Genomic DNA, 21,079 nt, shown 5'->3' with positions numbered 1-21,079 from the left:
CAGCTCCAGATTCTGTTTGCTCCAGTTTTGTTGAACCCCCCCTAATGGTGTTATTGCTTTGTGAATGAGTTCTGAATGCTGTTCTTGATTCATAAAAAGTTGTGTTGGGCATGCTAAGAAAAAAAACATGAGGGACATTTGCAATAAGTGAAGCACAAAGATAAGCGGTAAATAAAAAGTCAATGTGTTGGAAAACCTCTATGGATGATATCATATTGTTAGAAGAGATACTCAGGTCTGCCCAGAATAGTGTATAACAACCTGAACAGCAGATAGCAATATTCAGTGCACAGCAGGAAATCCTGCTGTAAAGGAGGACTAAAATGTTATGATATCCAAACCTAATATGGCAACTGTACTACTGTATTCATTTTAACACAATCAAATTTACAGCTGTTTCAATGTATATATCCAGTTCTACAGTATTCTCCTTGAATTTGTTGCACCAAGCCCATTCATTCAAATGGAGGTATAGAAAAATTTTTTTTTGAAACATTGTTAATAATCTTTTACAAATATAGGATCTGTCTAAAGCTCCACAGAATTTTCCTAATAAGGATGAGAGAAGAAAAATAACAATAGTAAATGCAGAAGTGTCCCAATATCATTAATCAAGTTGCCTTTTAGTTCCCAGACAGCAGTGTTAACAGAAGGTTGGTCTTTGTTTATAAGACTGTCGCAGGACTTCCATTGGTCATGCTTGCTGGCTCTCTATTAAAAGTCATTCAGAAACAAGGAAGTGTAGGCTGCGGATTCAGTTTGCTTTATTTGATTTCCCTAAAGAATGTTAAAAACTAAATTTAGCTTCACCTTAGGATCAGATCTGAGGCTGGCATCACATCACATGAGAAACTAAATTGTAGCTCAGGTCATACATAATAAAGAATTAAACAAGTACCATAGAGTAAGATGTAATGTTTTCTTGATGCTGCAATTCTAAGCTTAAAAAGTGTAGGCAGATCTAAAAAAAACTGTCTGTGTTTCTCTCATTTACTCAGCAAAGACACATAAATTGATTTTTTTAAAATATGGTAACCTATCTTTGTATTAATCTCTTGTAATCTCCTTTGCATCAGCATTCAGACAGGGAGAGGTAGGGCTAGCGCTATAAGCACTTGAGGCTTCACTGAATTGTATAGGGTTGGGAATTAAACAAATGGAGCTTATTGCATGAGGTAGCACAGAGTTACAACCTCATCATTAAGCAGCTGTTGTTTCACTATCCAATCATATTCTTGACCAAGCTGTATCACGATCAATGCAGTGTAGAAATATAACTGGTTAAGACATTTCAAATGTGCTAAGGAGGGTAGTTCCACAATGATAGCCCCTGGCTGCCCCATATATTATCCCAGGGAAAAGTTGTTATATTATTTGCTTAAATGTAAATCTGTGCTTTGCCAATGTAGGCCAAAACAATAGGTTCAAATTATTGCAGACTTCCACAGATGCAAATACTTAACTTCTTATGCTCCCTGACTATTCTGTTAAGTCGAAGAAAACTAACGGCAAATGCTGTGTATGGTGGGAGTTGCAGCTTATACAGGGTTTGGACTCCTCAGGTGACACCGCTAATTGGCCCACTGCTGTCACATGGATGAATCACATGCTCCTCCACACTTATATGCACTATTTCCTTTGACGCCTGGTGCTTAAATAAGCAGTGGAACCAAGGAAAGGTAAGTACTGTATATGCTGCTGGGCATTGGTGAAGATTAAATAAAACCTGCCGCTTTGCCCTAAATGGACATATGACAGGTTTGTGTAAATCCTTTCAGTGCATTGGGCCTGCTGCTTGTTGCCGTTTGTCTGTTTGCTCCATCAAGTGAATGAATTACACAGGATTTAGTTTGTTCCCTGCATGTAGTTACTTATTCTATTCTAAATGAAGTGGTAATAACAAGTGTCACCAATTATAGCGAGCTCCAGTTTCGGTGATAGGTCATTGTTGACACCCACCTTCTACGCAGGTCTTCAGCCACCACTGCTCGGCAACTAAAAAGATAAGCCCGGAGTGACTTCAACTGCTGTCTCAAGCGCACAACTTGTGCCAGTGCATCAACATGCCTGTAGAGCAGTGGGTTCTCCTGCTGCACGTCAATCAATGGCTCTTCAAAGACATATTCCAAGAACTCCTTTGCCTGCTTGGACACCTGTAAAAAAAAATGTAAGATGATTCTGCATTTTAGTCTGCACAGGTTTTCTTGAAGCCTGATGGTTCTTTTTGTTTCTTTTGTACATGTTATACTGAATAAATACCCTTCTTAATCTCACAGCCGGGAATTAGATATTGTAAACCAGTGCACCTGCCTCACAGGACTGAGTGCTTTATATAAAAGAAGCTTTCTTTTCTCCTCAGTTTCCTTGTGGATTCTCAAATTATTGTTGAACTCAGAAGGCAGATCACAGACTACACCTATTCAACAAAGTTCAGCAAAACAACATTCAATAGTGTGGTATCTTTTAGCCAACAAGTGATTTAAGGATGTGTATGACAACATGTCCTATGTATACTACAGCACAATTAAGCAAATAAAATGATTAAAAAGCAATTTCAGGCAATTGGCAGATAACTTCTTATACAGCCCAGGATACATTGAAACTGTGGTAAAATAATAAAATTACATTCAATTTACTTTAAAGCCCACCTATGGCCAAAATCGTAACCCCCTTTATACTAACAACAATCCTGCTCCTGCCCATTCACTTTAAAAAAAAAATCCTTCCCAAGCATCTTTTTACTCACCTAAATCCACGGACATGCGACCGTCTGTGGAGCCTTTTCCAGGAGTAATAACTAGTGACCCACTGCTGCAGCCAACTGGTCTTGTTGCTGCTCCTTGCCATTTGTTCACCATGCTGCTTCTGGGGTCTTCATGACCTTTTAAAGAAACCTCTAATGGTCATCAGGCAGAGACCTAGGCCCCCTAAGAAGGACCCTACCACTATTCAAGGAAGAAGCAAGAAGACTTTGAATCTGGCATGTCATGGAACCACTAATTTAGATGTGTCTGGAGCATTTAGTTTAGTTTTTTTTCTTAATAAATGGGCCAGACTTCAACTCTAACTGAATCTGGCACTGAAATAAATATGTGGGCTGTCATTGCTGACTTTTATTTAAAATCAATGTCCTGACATGTACGACTGCATCTGGCTTCTTTGCTGATCCAAAGGCTTTAATATTCTAAAACCCTCTGGCAGCAGACGGGTTAAAAGCTTTTAACCCGTCTGCTGCCAGAGGGTTTTAGAATATTTTATCAGAATATATTTTGAGTAATGGAACAAGCTTTAGGAGTTTGACTCTACTTGCTGCATTCTTTTTCCTGGCTATTGACTTAGAACCCTTCTCTGTTACTGCTTTGTATATCAACAGTCATTTTCACAATTCAGGTATGAATATAAATGGTGGGTTTGAGAAACAAACTTTCTAGTACAGATTTATTTTGCATCAGGCTTTCTGTGTGTGGTAACCAGCAACGAGCCTGTTTAGGGTGTATATCACAAGCATGGTTTCCCATATCCCTTAATTACTTACAAATTAGAGTGCTTAGAGTGATTACTTCAGCAATACTAGGATGAAATACTGACGTATAGAGCAAGTAGGATGTTAGGCATTTCAAGGTTTCATTTTAAACTGCTCCAAAATCAGTTCACCACACCGATCACCTTAGGTAGTCAATGTTTAGATTTCTCATTCACTTTAGGAGGATGAGGAATACGTTTTTTGGGTTATCTAAACCAAAATGTAAATTTGGCCCAATTACTAATTTGCTAACCTAAATATGAGATTTGCCTTTCAGGGAAAGTAGCTGTATATGATATTGACAACAAAAAGAAATATAATAAAAAGGTCTGATGATGCAAGTCCTAATTCCATGCAGTGTTTCTAGTATCCTCAGGTCCAGAAGCAAAGAGTGGACCAAAAGGCAACTGAAACACCTATAGCTGCTACAAGAAGGCAACACTTTAGGTCCCATTGACAGCAAGGTGTCATCCTTTTTGCGAGCTTGTACGCGCGGGTTCGGCTAGTTTTTTTTTTTAGCACGTTTATTCACGTTTTGCACATTTTTGAAGACACGCATTTTGACTGGCAGCTTAAAAAACATTGTGGTCAGTAGACGAGCATGCGTACAAACGCGCAAGAATGTGCCCAAAAATGTGCAGCATGCTTCTGTTACAAATTTCCTGGCATCTCCATTGAAGTCTATGCAGGAAAAACGAGCTGCAAACTGACAAAATAAGCTTATGTACTTTTTTCTGCGTCTGCCGTTTTGCTGCTAAGGTGTGAACAAGGGCCATTAAAAATCATGGGATTTCTTGTGTTGGGCGTTTTAAAGCTTTTTCTACTGCTCAAAAATGCCTAGGTTGAGCCAGGCCTTAGATAACATTCACACTTATAGTATGAGTTTTAAAAGAAGGGTTTAGGAGATTCTGGGTAGGGCCCTAAAACATTTACATTTTGACACATGGACATTTGAATTAACTGGTCAAATGGGAAGCTTGCATATTTAAAAGAGAACTATGGGGTAGGTGTTTTTCCCCATAGTTCTCTTTAGGGACACGAGAGGACATATAGTAACCTCCTCCCGTGACCCAAAGCTCAGTATATAGCGGGCTATTGCCAGAGATATACTGAGAGTGCAACAGCCGGGACGGATCCTGACAATACTATCGAGATCCACCCAGCTGCGTGAGTGACAGCTGGCTCTACCTATTTAGAGGCAAAGCCAGCTGTGCCCGCCCCCTCCCCCGTCCGTTCCTCCACTCAGCGCTGGAGGATCGGAGAGGGGATGGGGCAATCACTGCATGGAACGGTGACGGACAGTCACTGCGCACTGCAGGGAGACGATTGGGAAGTGAGCGGATCGGCGGCATGTTTCTGCTCACTTCCCGATTGATAGAGCCAACCTGTGACAGCTTCCTTGTCACAGGTCGGCTCTAACTATGAGGATGAGTGGAAATAACTCACCTCATAGTTCTTTAATTTGATCATTTTCAAAACATAAAACATTCAAAGCATAAGCTATTGTTTTTGTTTATTTTAAAATCTTTATGGCATATTTATGCACAAGCATTAGCAACTTCCTTACAGAAAAACTTTGGGCGTAATTATTATTAATACTTGTAGTGGGGATACCCCTGCACTGAAAGGGTTAAGTGCTTGTTTTAATCTAGGGATGAAAATAAAAAAATCAGTACAGTGTATAGGACATGAGGACACTGAGGTACATTCTATCGCTGGAATGGAGAAGGAAACAGGTGGCAGGGACTGGAGTATTAGCCAACCAGCTTGAATATTACACTTTAAACAAAGCATATAGCATTGATGTCTTAAGTGCCAAATTTGAATATTTTGTAGAATGCATTTATTGACCAAACCCATGTACTTAAGGATGTTTGAATCCTTAGGACATATTTCTTCATATGCCTTTGTAAATACCTCATGGAATATCTGAGAAAGAGCAGTAGGTATCATGTTAGATGAAAACTTCCCATTTATACTGATCAGTTTATATGCAAATTCATACACAACTGGTTGCAATCCCGGTCACCGATATATTCATTTATATTTGGAATAGTTGAAAAAATAAACTGAATGGCTGGCCATCTGGCTCTGTAAAGTCTATGACCCCTATGAATAAATTTAATAATAAAGAAAGTTATGCTTCCCCTCTCTCATGAAACAGTCCCCTTATGACATAAAGTAACACAAGTTTTTTATGAAATACACTTGTATTCATCAGATCCAAAAATGATTACGTATTAAAGGAAAATACACACTATACACCAAACAGGCTATGTTAAATTACCAGAATTCACTGAACCTTTTTTTTTTCCTTGCTATTATGTATTCACTCAAATGGAGTAGGAAAAAAAGATGAAATAGCTCCTGCTAATGTATTCCATTCTTAAGCAGGAGGAAATTTTGTTCATGACACTTGAGACTAGTATGATGGAAAATGATATATTGAGCAATGCCATTAGGCTTCCAGGCCCTTAAGTCCATGTTTACACTGAGACAGAGCTAAATTGTGCTATTTCAGGAAGGCAAATTGTGGCAGAAAGGTTTTTTTCAGATTTTAAATGTCATCTTCTCCAGACATATTGTACCAAGCCAAGTTCAGTTTAATCAGAAATAACCCTTAAACAAGACTGCAAAGTGCATTCTGGAAAAGAAAATAAGGCTTAGAATGAAAAATAAATCCAAACTTAAAACTTTGTTCCTGAAATGTAAAATGTGGTGTTTTTGTAAAATATTACCTTATATAGAGGTTTTGCAAGAAAGTATTTATAAAATAAAATAGATTAAAATCACAAAATGGCACAACATATTGATGAAAAAAGTATTCAATGAGGGGAAGTAAGCAGCGCTTTCCATGCTGAGGAGGCCATGCTACTCTACTTTCTTCACTGTGCTGTATATCCTACACTGCACAACACTTCACTCTATACACTGTATATAACATACAATGTATCCATGCTGTACATTATCTAGTCCATGCTGCTCCACTCTGTACACATTGTACTGCATACCACTACAATCTGTACACTGCGTTGTACATTAAAAATGGTATAGTCCACAACACTTCTGTGCTGTATATTATACTGTACACTATTCCACTCTGCACAACACTCCACTTCATACATTGTACAATAAACTATATCCATGCTGTACATTATATATAGTCCACTCTCCTCGCTGTGCTGTACATCATACTGTACACCACTACATTCTATGCATTTAACTATACATTGTATCCATGCTGTACATTATATTCACTTGCTTTGTGCACTGGTGCGCAGTCATGTTGGAAAAGGAAGGGGCCACCCCCAAACTGTTCCCTAAAAGTTGGGAGCATGAAATTGTCCAAAATGTCTTGGTATGCTGATGCCTTAGGAGTTCCCTTCACTGGAACTAAGGGGCCAAACTTTACACTTGGCACAATGCAGTCAGACAGGTACCGTTCTCCTGGCAACCGCCAAACCCAGACACGTCCATTGGATTGCCAGACCGAAAAGCGTAATTTGTCACTCCAGAGAACACATCTCCACTTCTCTAGAGTCCAGTGGCGGCGTGCTTTACACCAATGCATCCAACGCTTTGCATTGCACTTGGTGATGTAAGGCATGGCTGCAGCTGCTCGGCCATGGAAACCCATATCATGAAGCTCTCTACTCACTGTTGTTGTGCCAATCTGAAGGTCACACGAAATTTGGAGGTCTGTAGCTGTTGACTCTGCAGACAGTTGGCGACTTCTGCGCACTGTGCGCTGAACCCGCTCTGTCATTTTACGTGGCCTACTACTTCGTGGCTGAGTTGCTGTTGTTCCCAGTTGCTTCCACATTGTTATAATACCTCTAACAGTTGACCGTGGAATATTTAGTAGCAAGGACATTTCACGGCTGGACTTATTGCACAGGTGGCAACCTATCAGGGTACCATGCTTGAATTCACTGAGCTCCTGAGAGCGACCCATTCTTTCACAAATGTTTGTAGAAGCAGTCTGCATGCCTAGGTGCTTGATTTTATACATCTGTGGCCACGGAGGTGATTGGAACACCCGAGTCCAATGATTTGGAAGGGTGTCAATACTTTTGGCACTCTGTGCATTCTGCTGTGCATTTGATTTTACTGTACACTGCTACACTCAGCACATTGTACTATATATATTGTATCCATACTATACATTATATAATCCACACTGCTCCCCTGTATACTATCTGTTGTACATTATACCATTCACTGTTCCACTTGGTTCATTGTGCTGTACATTATACTATGTATTCTACAAACCTTCACTATTTACGCTATGATGTTGTTTAAAAAATAATTAAGAGCATGTGATATCTTTGCTCCAATAAAGGCTGTCTGTGCATATATTGCTGCTGCAAGTAGATTACAATGGTGATAATATAGAGCCTGGACTGATATGAGTAGTTCTTCATAGCCTCTAAAATATGCATGTTATGCAAATTAGCTATACAGCAGAACTCAAAGCAGAATTGATGCAATACAAATGCGTGAACCACCTTACCAACCATGAGATTCAATTTTTTTCTTAACTAGTCTTGTGATCCCTACCACACCATACAGAGAGGTCTCTAAAGACTAAGTTATAGTAAAGCAACACAGCATGGTCTAAAACAGGAGTAGGCAAACTCCGACTTTACAGGTGTGGTGAAACTACACATCCTATCATGCCTGTGCCTCTGGGAGTCATGCCTATGGCTGGCAGAGTCTTGCAAAGCCTAATGGGATTTATCATTAGATCTGCAGCCTCCCACTTTCAGCATTTTGTCCTAGGAGTGACATTCTGTTTGTATAGGTCATCTTTGTAATATTTTGTTTCTGAAAACCCATGAACAAAATGATATGGTGCCAGAACTCCATCTGTGCATGCAACAAGAAGGTGGCACAGAAGAGATATGCTAGGAGAGGTTCGGTTGCAAAGAGAACAACATTGGATTGTGTGGTTTTGTAGATATGCTTTTTTGTTCATGATATGCAAGACCATTCATCAGAGGAGCTGGGAGGAGCAAAGTCCTCTTTCACACTTTGCCTGCCAGCTACATTTTTGCTTCTCAATGGTTTGCTTAATACTAATATGCTTTTCAAAAAAATTCCAATCAGGTTTGCTATCATCAGCAGAGCCCTTGACAAGGGTGTTGTTTGTTTACATTGCTTACTCCAACCTATCATAATGTAAACATTTCTACATGGCAAGTGAGGCTACTTCATGTGCTATAAAGTAAACAGGTGATAGGAGAACGAAATCCTTCAAATCTCAGTTTTGCAAAGACAATAATAGAGAAATGTGAAGTTTGTGCAGTCCAGTGTTCCAAAAAAAATCCTTATTTACGGCTGAAAACTGCAGGGCAGAAAAAGGCAATGTTGTCTACTAAAACTATTCAGATTTGAATTTTTCCTCAAGCCTATGAGAGAGTCAAACAAGAGTAGTGGCGTTGGGTAATTCCATGGTTTTTACATTAATCCAGTATTTACAAATCTGCATCTTATAGTTTTGGTTTCACACTACAGAAGAATCCACACTGAGATACATTCAGTGTACAATAATTGTTTTTTAAAATCACAATAACAAATGTGACGCAATTCCAGTTTATATGCTTATTTAAACATGAAATAGAGAAACAAAGAAGAGTGACAGAAGAAAAAGGACATATAGTCTATTGAGTCTGCCCCTTTTTTGATTACTTTTTTTTGTTCGGAGTGTAAATCTATTTTTTTCCAACCATGTTTAAATTTACTTTTGGCTGACTCAAAACCTATGGGAGTCTGTTCAAAACATCAACTATTCTTTCTATAAAGTAGTACTTCCAAATGTTACTTCTAAACCTTCTTCCTGCTAATCTGAGGACAGTTCTCCGTGGAAATAAAGGTAATAAAGAAAATTATAATGGTTAGCGATTCAGTGTTATTTTAGTTTTGATTTTAAGTTATTATTTAATTTAAGTTGTGTAACTTATTACAGTGGTATACATTGGCTGTGTTATAACTCCTATTGCTATAAAGACATAATCTTTGATTTACAAATAAACATGTGATACAAGACAATGGATTTCCACAGTATTATGGGTTAGCTAAAGAAACAACATACACAGCTTGTTTTGCAGCTCCCGTTGTGTAATTGAAATCTCAGGTCATGACATCTGATGAGGGAGGAGTCTCTACTGTGAACAAATAAAGTTCTAAAAACAATGAATTCTTTCAGGCTTTTTACATCAGATAAGTGAGAGCTTGGAAAATGTAAAAAGGAGACAAGAGTTCTACCTGCTGGCTCAAAGGAGAATACACAATAATCATATGCAATATCTTATATTTACCTGACTAGAAAAGAGAAAAAACATTGTTTTAAGCCCCGACCATAATAAACTATACGATGGAAAATGTTCTCTTTAAAGGCAGACAGTGTATATAGAATTATTACTAAAACTAAATTATTTGAAAGTAATCTTTGACATGACTTTCACATTTTTACTGTTTCACATTACCGGATTATATTCCGTGTAAAATCTGTACCTTCCCCCTCTAGTGTCTTTGAGTGTATAAGACAAGCATTCACCATACCATACCATATTATTGCTAAAATCGCAATAAAAAGCCACATAGTATATGTATTTCTTGCACTTGTCATTTATTAATTGCCCTTTTACCCCTCTGCAGAATGATGTGTCAAAAACGTATCTTCCTTTGTTTCAGCAATCTTCACTGTGCTGCCCAAACACTCTCTCCTAAAAATCTCCCAGCTGGCTACTCCTATCAGTGTGCCCAAGTACCATGGCATTTCTATGGGTGAGCTGTATTCCTTCTATCTTACAGAATACTTAATGGCATACAGCTGCCAATGCCTGGTTGCCTTGGAAGTAACTTGTAAGTATGTGGCCAAAAAAGCACTGTGAAGACTCCATTCCAAGGAAGAGTCTCTTTTTAGGTTACCTGATTTGGGTATCCTCTGGTAATACGAGCTAAATTATGACGTGGAACAGAGGCAGCTTAACTCAATGGATTTCTCAGATCTGATGATTTGCTTCATCAGAATAGAATCATGTCTACAATGTCACATGAAAAAAGGGTAAGTCCAGGATATTACCAATCATCTGTACATACATATAAACTTGATTTGTTTTAAGATGATATACAAATCATATGTACAATCATTATATATAATCTTGAAACTTAATTTCACGATTATATATATTGATTGAAAACATGATTATTATTATCATGGACTTATCTTCTTTCAAATTATATTGTAGACCTGCTTCTATTCGCCTGCTGGAGCAGATTGGCAGATCTTAAAAAAAAAAAAAAAAACTGTAGTTAAGCCTCTTCTGTTCCACTGTGCAGATTGGCTCTTATTAACAGAAGATGCAGCATTTGTCACCCTTGCCAAGGGTGGTTGCTTTTTATCTTTATTTCAGTATATCATAAATGTAATAATACAAGCTGAGCAGCAGGTAATTATCCCAGGCAGCCAATATTACTTACAAATTACAGCTAGTGCCTTTCTCTAGTTCTCAATGGTAACAGCTACATTAAAAATCCTAGTGGGAAAGAGACCTTGACATGCGTTTCACTCAAGACCGCATATACTTAATGGCTCACAAATCCTCTATTGCATGCAAAGTCCAAGCACTCAGCTATAAGATACACTATAATGCCAAAAGTATTGGGACACCCCTCCAAATCATTGGATTCAGGTATTCCGTGAAATTCCTTGCTACTTAAATGTTACACGGTCAACTGTTAGTGGAAGCAACTGGGAACAACAGCGACTCAGCCACGAAGTGGTAGGCCACGTATAATGACAGAGCGGGGTCAGCGCATGCTGAAGCACACAGTGCACAGAAGTCGCCAACTGTCTGCAGAGCCAATAGCTACAGACCTCCAAACTTCGTGTGGCCTTCAGATTGGCACAACAACAGTGCATAGAGAGCTTCATGGAATAGGTTTCCATGGCCGAGCAGCTGCATCCAAGCCTTCCATCACCAAGTGCAATGCATTGCGTCGGATGCGTTGGTGTAAAGCACGCCCCCACTGGACTCTAGAGAAGTGGAGACGTGTTCTCTGGAGTGACGAATCACGCTTCTCTGTCTGGCAATCCGATGGACGTGTCTGGGTTTGCCGGTTGCCAGGAGAAGGGTACTTGCCTGACTGCATTGTGCAAGTGTAAAGTTTGGTGGAGGGGAGATTATGGTGTGGGGTTGTTATTCAGGGGTTTGGCTTTAGCCCTTCATTCCTGTGAAGTGAACTTTTAAGGCATCAGCATACCAAGACATTTTGGACAATTTCATGCTCCCAACTTTGTGGGAACAGTTTGGGGATGGCCCCTTCCTGTTCCAACATGACTGCGCACCAGTGCACAAAGCAAAGTCCATAAAGACACGGATGAGCGAGTTTGGGGTAGAGGAACTTGACTGGCCTGCTCATAGTCCTGACCTCAACTCGATAGAACACCTTTGGGATGAATTAGAGCGGAGACTATGAGCCAGGCCTTCTCGTCCAACAATCGGTACCTGACCTCACAAATGTGCTTCTGGAAGAATGGTCAAACATTCCCATAGACACACTCCTGGACCTTGTAGACAGCCTTCCCAGAAGAGTTGAAGCTGTTATAGCTGCAAAAGGTGGACCAACTCAGTATTGAACCCTACGGACTAAGACTGGGATGCCATTAAAGTTCATGTGCGTGTAAAGGCAGGTGTCCCAATACTTTTGGTAATATAGTGTAGTTTCCCGGTGGTACAGAGTACCGGCGCTGCTGCATACAATGTTTCCTGAGGTTTCGCCTCTGTGTTGGCACTGCCGGAAGGCCCCTGGATCCCTTCTCAACATTTTTTGGACATGTTCGAAGGTATCCCCCTTCTGGGATCAGGTCCTGGAGATCATCGAACAGATGACCATGATGAAACTTAAAAACGACCTGGCGACATGCCTGCTACACCTTTAAGAAAGCTTTATAAGTCGCTACAAATCATCTTTGAACGTCCTCTTGCTGAATGCTGCTCGGGCATGTATCCCTATACTTTGGAAATGCACGACCCCCCCGATCCCTTCACGTGTGGATGGCTAAAGGTTGACGACCTATACAGCATGGAAGACCTATCTGCTTCAAAAACACTGAGGGGAGATTTGGGTCCACTTGGAGCCCGTGGACAGCTTTAAGTAGAAGTCAGAAATACAAATAAGACAACCAGGTGCATGGAGATTCCTCACCAAATTTATTAAGCAATTGCTAGTCTACATCCAGCCTCATTATATCATGATATAATGATAAGATGAAATCAGGAGTATTGCAGTACAACTAAAGCTTCCCATAGGTTCTCTACCATGCCTGATTGCTAGTTTCCCCTGAGATTAACCAGTAGGAATACGTGAAATTGAGAGTTTTAATTTCCCTGAAATTTTTGAGAAAATCAGGAGATTTCAGCAGTCAATGGGGAAGGCAAAATTAAGGTGGTTTTTAAAGTTTAACTCCTGCAAAAAGTACTTTCTAAATTGTGATTAGTCCAGAGAAGTTATGTGTAATGCTTTTTCTCTACATCCGGAGGGAGGATGGGGACGCGGAAAATGTTAGCTTTATTTGTAGTGGAGTTTTTTAAACACATTTAAGTGAGATACTGGTCTGTATTTGTTACCTCTATGAATAAGCCTTCAGGTGAAACAAGTGAGAGCTTGTAGTTGGTTGGGTGTGTGCAGTGCTGGCATTTGTTGCTTTATATACTTTTATTCACTGTTATACTGGATTTGCTGTGAATTTCAATAAAGTCTGAAGTATTGGAATTCTCCGGATAGTGCGGTCTGTTCGTATACTGCTACATTTCAAGGTGGAGATGCACCTATTGGACCAGCACCTGGGGAATCCTGATGGTGGCTAAGGAATTGGAGCGGTGAGATTTCCTTTGGCTCTACATTTTTTCCTACATGATACTATTGTCAGCTGTGAGCTTCTGCCACAGACTGACGAACTGTCAGAGCTATTGATCAGTGAAGAAGAGGGTCTCTCGTTCTCCCCCTTCCCCCTTGCAACTGTACACAGCCTGGTTGTTTTAAAACAATGCAAGCATTCTAAATATATTTAGAGTTTACCTTTTGGCCCTTGTACCATGTGCATTACAAAGGCACTCAAAACATAAATGTAAACATGCATGGTGTTATCCTATAAATGAAATGGTGTAAATTGTGGTACCCAATGTTTTGGAAATACTGAAACAACTGAAAGTTTTGAATGTGTGAGACAAAGGTTTTGTATTCACCATGATGCTTGTTGATATCTTTACTCCACTGATAACACCATTCCAAGACCCAATGTATATAACAAAGACCAATAAATACATATGTGCAAAAAAAAAGCTGCAAATGTAAGTTGACCATACCTTGTGTTTGGAAGTGTCCCAATTGTGAACAAGACGGGCAGGTATAATGAAGCCATCGTCCACATGACAGGTACTACAGTAGTACCAGCCGCTATAACTGCATACTTTTGCTTTCCCATTGGAAAGACCTATTGGTCTCTGACAACCTGGAACAATAAGAATAAAATAAATAAATATATATATATATATAATTTATCACTTGAACAAATGTTATGGTTATATAATATGGTAAAAGAGACACACGGTAACTAGAACTTTTGATTGTTACCCGCCAGCCTGGCCCTAGGAGCCAGTGACCTTCCCATGCACAAAGCTGATCTGAAAACAAATACAGGTACTATCAGGCACCACAAGGTGCCTGCACATTTCTAATATTAATATACAGACTTTGGTGGACATGACAGTGTCAATGTAAAGTACAGCTGGCATAAACTATTTAATTCTTAAGGTAGCCACAGATTTTTACATGATTGTAATCTAATCCCAAAAGTGGAACTACGGTATATGGATGAAAATCTAAAGTGTATATAAAGCCATTTTCCTGGTTTTGAATAACCATAGTCAGGTTTTTATTTCAGTGGTTTTCCCTCCTGGGCAAATTCACTCTGTCTATCTATCCTGGTGACCATTCTCACAGGGACTGAAAGTGAGGTAAAAAAAAAAAAATCAACATTTTGAGTTTTCACTCGAGCAGGAATAGCAGGGGAACCTTCCAATAATACATGTTTAAGCAACAACTGTCTAAAAGACAGCGGGGGAAATTTATCAAAACTGGAGAAGCCAAAATCTGGAGCAGCAGTGCATGGCAACCAGCTTCTCTGTTCAGTTAAGATTTGAAAATGAAAGTTGGATGCTGATTGGTTGCCATGCACAGCTGCTCCAGATTTTGTCTGCCCCAGTTTTGATCAATTCTAGGGCTGGTAATGATTAAAATTTTCGTGTTCCATTAATCGAAATTTTTTTTCATCGATTAATTTCGATTAATTATAACGCACATACAGATCCAACTACATTAGCCTATACACATACAGCACAGCAATGAAGTAATAAAATGAACTAGGATCACACTAATCCAGCACGTTATTAATCTCACGTGCCCCACTCAATATGGCCGCCGCTTGAGTGGGGCAACTCAGAATAATAACGTGCTGGAATAGGGTGATCCTAGTTCATTTTATTACTTCATTGCTGTGCTGTATGTGTATAGGCCAATGCCTTGGCTGGCGCTCGTGCAGAAAGTTTCTTGGGCAAACTCACCGGCCCAAGTGGCTACGTCGGCTAATGAAGGGGGGAGGAGTCCGGTTACATCATGGACATCGACTTCACCGGACTCCTCTTCCCTTCGTTAGCCGTCACGGACATCGGCGTCACTGGACTCCTCCCCTCTTCCCTTTGTTAGCCGACGGAGCCACTTGGGGAAGGGGGGAGGAGTCAGGTGACGTCGCTGGATCGCCGACGGGACTCCTGGAAGCCAGCGGAGAGGTGAGTGTTTTCATTAGTGATCAAAATAATTTTAATCGATCAAAAAGTTTAACAATTAATCGAGAAATGAATCTTTAATTTCCACAGCCCTAATACATTCCCTTCAATATTCTTTGCTTTAGAGAGAGTTTTCTCACTTCCGGCTGCATCCTTGACACAGGAAGAGAAGAAAAATCTCTCAAATAAAAAACACAGACGACAGCAACAAAAAAGAAACAAAAACTGAAAGAAGTTTTACCAATTTTTCACTCTATCCAAAATGTAAAAAAATGCCTATAAACATACTTAAAGAATTCTGCAGACATATCAGCTGACTGCGAATGACAGGCTAGATTTCCCAGGCTGATGGCTATTGTTACCCATGGATAAGACTTGCACTAGGGGTGTTAACTCAATGTACAGGAAAGTATGCTAATCTAACATGAACATGCATGTGCATACACCAAACTTCAATTAAAAAAATAAGCATTCTGTGATATCTGAGCCAAGCTCTGCATTTATTATCATTATACAGGATTTATATAGCGCCAACAGTTTTGTCAGCGCTTTACAACATAAGGAAGACATTACAAGCACAATACAATTCAAGACAAGACGGTAAGGAGGGCCCTGCCCCTGAGGGCTTACAATCTAAAAGGGAGGGAGAAGTGATACATGAGGAGGTTTATTTTTATCCCTGTCATATTACAACTGCTAGGTTATTTTTTTATTCATACCAATAATAACTAACAATAAGGAATTTCCCATAATTACAATATAATATGCAATGATAAACCTACATAACGTATAAGATTAACATTCATGAAATAAACAGGTTTTTATACACTTATTCCACTGTATATAAAATAAGCCAAGCTGCTAGAGGGACCTCTGGTGGTTAAAATATATGTTAAACCTGGCGTAACTCAAACTGTAAAGACAGCGGATGTGAAGTGCAGCAATTTGTCTTCTGGGATATAACTGCATATAACTATACAGTATAATATAAGTGCTTATTTCCTCTGCTCACTTTTCTTTTCTTGCCGTTTAGAAACAGAACACTGGCAGCACAATACCAATAAATGTCAATAGCTTCAGTTAAATAGGAAATGTTGTTGCTAAATCAGGTACATCTGAAGACAGCCATTTAATTACAAAGCCGATCGATGTATGTTTACTGAGCATCCTTAGGCCTGGTTCACACCTGGGTGTTTTGTAGCGCGTTTGAACGTTCTGCAAAACGCTTAAACACCGAAAATCCCATTATTTCCTATGGGTATGGTTCACACCTGGGCGTATTACAGGCCGTATGAACGCGTTACAAAACGCCCTACGCCCAAAGAAGTACAGGAGCTTCGTTAGGGCGTTTTTGTCGCGCGTTTCCATTGGGATACAGCCAAGTAGCCCTCGGAAACGCGCATTTGGCGTGCATTTTTTTACCGCGAATCGCAGTAAAAACGCGCATCACGAAACGCGGGACAAACGCGCATATTCGATACGCCTAGGTGTGAACCCAGCCTTACAATTTATACGTACATAAGAAGCAAACACTTAGGGGCATACTTAGAAAGCAGTAATTGTGATATTCACCAAACATTCTTTGTAGGTGAATATTCCTGGTACATGTGTTTTAATTTTCAGTAAATTATGAACAAATGTAAATGTTTGATGAATGTCACATTCACTGCTTTTACTTAAATGTGTCCCTTAGCTGCGGAAATCCAATTAACATGGCTGTTGGAGACGTAACTTCTATGCTTATTCTTCTGCTCCAGTTTTTACAAATAATCCCCAGTGGTTGATTAAGAAAAGAGGCAAAGAAGAGTTGAAAACGCATCTTATAATTGATGCTGAACAGAAAGTAACTCATTTTGTTATCAACAAAGTGGTGTCACATGGCAAAGCCCCAGTCCACATTGGTAAATGTAAGAACTAACAACTCTGTCACCGACAAACTAATTACATTATCTTATTATCAGAGTGGTATCTACTGATGCCAGGCATGGAGTGTGTTGCCACAGCAGCCTGTTTATTTTGTACCTTGGCATGTTCCTCTGTCCCCCCTGATTTGTCTCTAGTTAGCACAGTCTTTAGCTAGACACTCCATGCTTTCTCATGCTTCTTAGGAATAGTTTCACTTTCATCACAAAGACAGGGCTTAGGAAAGTCATTGGGGGAGATTTATTAAGACTGGAGCAGACAGAAACTGGAGCAGTTGCCCAGAGCAACCAATCAGATTCTATCTTCAGTTTGTTCAGTTAAGATTTGAAAATGAAAGAGAGAAGCCGATTGGTTGCCATACACAGATGCCCCAGATTTTGTCTGCTCCAGTTTTGATAAATTCCCCTCATTGTCTTTTTACTTTTCAAAAGACAGGAAAAACATCCTCTATACCAGGGGTGCCCACAAGGTTGATCGCGATCTACCAGTCGATCGCGTAGCGCGATGAAGTGCTCTTTCACTTCTCGTCGGATCCCCCGCTGCCTCTGCCCGGGAGAGCAGGGGGATACAGAGGAGAAGCTGAGCCTTTTTGTGCGTGGACGAGCGGCAGAGGATCGGTACATGTCACTAGTATGTACCAATCCTCTGTGCAGGACAAACACTGGAGCGATCGGCTGATCACTCCAGTGTTTGTAAATAACTGGGGACACAAACTGTCACAAAGATTTTGTGACAGTTTTTCTTATAATAAAGAGTAGATATCAAGTATATGCAGAGTTTGGCAGGTATATACACGCTTGATCTTTCATGGTAAACTACTTTTGTCAATACAAGAAGGATGTCTATCTCCTGTTCTTTCTTTAAGATGCTCAAAAGGTGTTCTGGTCTGTTACTATGGAAGCCGCTCTTTGCAAAATGCATTACATAATCCATCTAGCAAAGAATGAAACATAGTAACGGTTATGAATGTATGCTGTTCAGAGTTTTAGCTTTGGTTGCAGTCTTAAAAAAATGTATACATTAAAAGGAGAACTATGGGGTTAGAGCTTTTCCCCATAGTTCTCCTAAGGGTAACGGGAGGACACAAATTAGCGTCCTCCCGTCACCCAAAGCTCAGTATACCGCGAGCTACAGCTCCTGGTATACTGAGACGCCGCAGCCGGAACGGATCCCAACAATTATGTCTGGATCCACCCAGCTGCGTGAGTGACAGCTGGCTCTGCCTATCTAGAGCCAGCTGTACCCGCCCCGTCCGGTCCGCCAGTCAGCGCTGGAGGATGGGACAGGGGAGGGGAATCCCTGCAGGGAGTGGTGATTGACAGTCAGGGCTCTCTGCACGGATAGATGGAGAAGTGAGTGAGCGCCGGTACGTGTTCGCTCACTTCCCGATCTCCTGAGCCGACCTGTGACCGTTTCATTGTTACAGGTCGGCTCAGATTATGAGGCTAAATGAAAATCACTCGCCTCATAATTCTCCTTTAACTTTCTTGTCCCCTATCTAGCTCCTCATTAAAGAGATTTCTAAGGAATACATATGGACTGAAAACATATCCAAGTTCCACCTTTTCCAATACCATGTATAACATACTGTTGATCCAGAAAAAAAAGTAATTAAAACTCTTGTAAGGTCCTAGTTCATCCTCAGTAAAAGTTTCTTGACATGTCAATGATATTCAGATCAATTCCCTGTTGCAATTACTAGGGATGCACCGATACCTATACTGGTACCGGTGTCGATACTGAGAAAATGCTCTGATACTTACCCTGATACTGGAACTGCCAGTCAGATGGAGATTCCCTCTGACCGGCAGTGCCACGAGGGAGCAAGGAGCCAATCAGGAAGCCGGGCAGCGGGTCATGACCCGTCTCCCAGATTCCTGATTGCCTGGGAAGCTGGCTTCACAGCGCTTAGCGACACTGCGGGGCAGCGTGAAGCCAGCTACCCAGGCAATCAGGATACCGGGCGGTGGGATTGGCCGAGAAGACGGGTCCATGCTATCATGGGATGCCGGTATCTGTATTCGGTATCGGCGGGTAATGATAAAAAAATTGCGGTATTTGATTTTAAAAAACGGTATCAGTGCATCCCTAGCAATCACCCCACTAATAAATCCTACAATTTATTGTTGTAGATACAAGTCCTGCAAATACATACATACAATTTATAATAAAGTTTATTTTTACTGATATTTCTGATACCTATTTTTCCAGACAAAGTCTCAATCTGGGTAACTGGGTGTTAGAGCACTGACTGCCTTCAATCTTCACATTAACCACAATCTAGCTTCCACAATGCCTCTTTGTACCCCCAAATATTCAGTCACCCCCATGATATTATACAGTGCTCACTGACTATTGAGCAATGTTAGCTGCAGTCTCCACTTGTCGTTCCCATGCATATAACCTTCTTCAGTTTCTTCTCTGTAAGGCCCTCAATTGCATTTTTCTTCTGTACGACCTTCCCCCCATAATGTCAATGTATTGTTATTTACCAAGTCTCTCCGTCAAACGTACGCTCGAGGCCTAGGATTTTCCCAGTGTGTATTTTCAAGGAGAAGGATGTAGAATGCAGCAACTTTGTTTTATTGATCTGCCATACACAGGTAGAGCTTTTGGTAGCTGTGACAAAAGTTCTTTACAAAACTTCATATGTTTAATGGAGCTGCGAGTCAACAACTCAAACTGTTAGTGCTGGGCTCCTGAAGCCCAGCAATAAGCTATTGAACTGCGATCTGCACTTCAATAGCTTATTGAGAGTGTAAAGGTGATACTAGGGGTCTTTTGGATCCCCAGCATCACCTTAAAGATTACCTGTCACTGCCAATCTGCTATCACATGGGGGGCTTGTAAGCCCTCCTATGTGATAGCAATTAAAGTTAAAAAAAACAAAACAGTTTTTAAATTTAATATTAAATGAAATAAATGTAATCATATTTTTAAAAAAATGTTTAAAGTCCCCCGCGAGCATGCACGTCTTCACGTAAACACGCGTCGGGTGCGCCTACTTATGAAAACGACAATCGCGCTACACATATTGGGTATCGCCGCACACGCCGGAGTGAGACCAATAGTGTTGGGGCCAATATTTATGCGTATCTCTAAATTGATGAACTGTGGGGGCTTTTAAAGCGTCATCTATGGACTTTTTGGGGTACTGAATTTTGTCACAGTTTCACGGACACACACAATTTTTAACCTGAGCATGTTGGGTATCTATTTACTCTTTCTAACCTCATCTTTTATATTTTATTAAAATGGGTATTTAATTTGTTTTGTTGTTTTGGGACATTTAAGTGCATTTTTCACTAAATTTTGGGCCTTGATAATACGTTGCGCTAATATCCTGCAACATAAAATTTTGCAACTGCCACCATTTTATTCTACAGGGTCTTGGCTTTCATAAAATATATAGTATGTGCGGGTTTGAAATAATTTTCAGGTCTAAAATGTGGATTATAACATGGGTACAAAAAACGAAAAAAAAAAAGCCTTGGTCACCAAGTGGTTGATTACACCTAAATATGGTTGAATCAGTAAATCATTCTGATACAGGATGTAGTCACCAAAAGGCCTAATCACAAAGATCACACCATATTCATAAGCATACAAAACTGAATTACTTAAGTATTTATTGATGAAAAACAACATTTGGCCACCATTAGTCACTGTGCCTCCTACATCATCATTGATCTTTGCTATGCTCTATTAAAGATTAACTCCCATCTTTCTGACCATGTTTCATGTTACACCTATATTCAGGGTATAACATGGAAACATGGTT

At 40.1% G+C, this 21,079-nt stretch overlaps 1 protein-coding gene across 1 annotated transcript in view; it reads right to left on the bottom strand.

Moving 5' to 3' along the window:
- Nucleotides 1-21,079, bottom strand: part of PLEKHM3 (pleckstrin homology domain containing M3) — a 125,182-nt gene that overhangs the window by 60,156 nt on the left and 43,947 nt on the right. Inside the window, exons 3-4 of the mRNA XM_018560402.1 lie at nucleotides 13,897-14,042; nucleotides 1,960-2,153 (exon numbers count right to left, since the gene is read on the bottom strand). Coding sequence (XP_018415904.1) covers nucleotides 1,960-2,153; nucleotides 13,897-14,042 — 340 coding nt within the window. The remainder of the gene's footprint in view (nucleotides 1-1,959; nucleotides 2,154-13,896; nucleotides 14,043-21,079) is intronic.

Source organism: Nanorana parkeri, unplaced genomic scaffold (genome assembly GCF_000935625.1).
Source record: "Nanorana parkeri isolate BGI_ZX_2015 unplaced genomic scaffold, ASM93562v1 scaffold453, whole genome shotgun sequence".
NCBI classification, from domain to species: domain Eukaryota; kingdom Metazoa; phylum Chordata; class Amphibia; order Anura; family Dicroglossidae; genus Nanorana; species Nanorana parkeri.
This window is presented reverse-complemented; position numbering and strand designations above follow the sequence as displayed.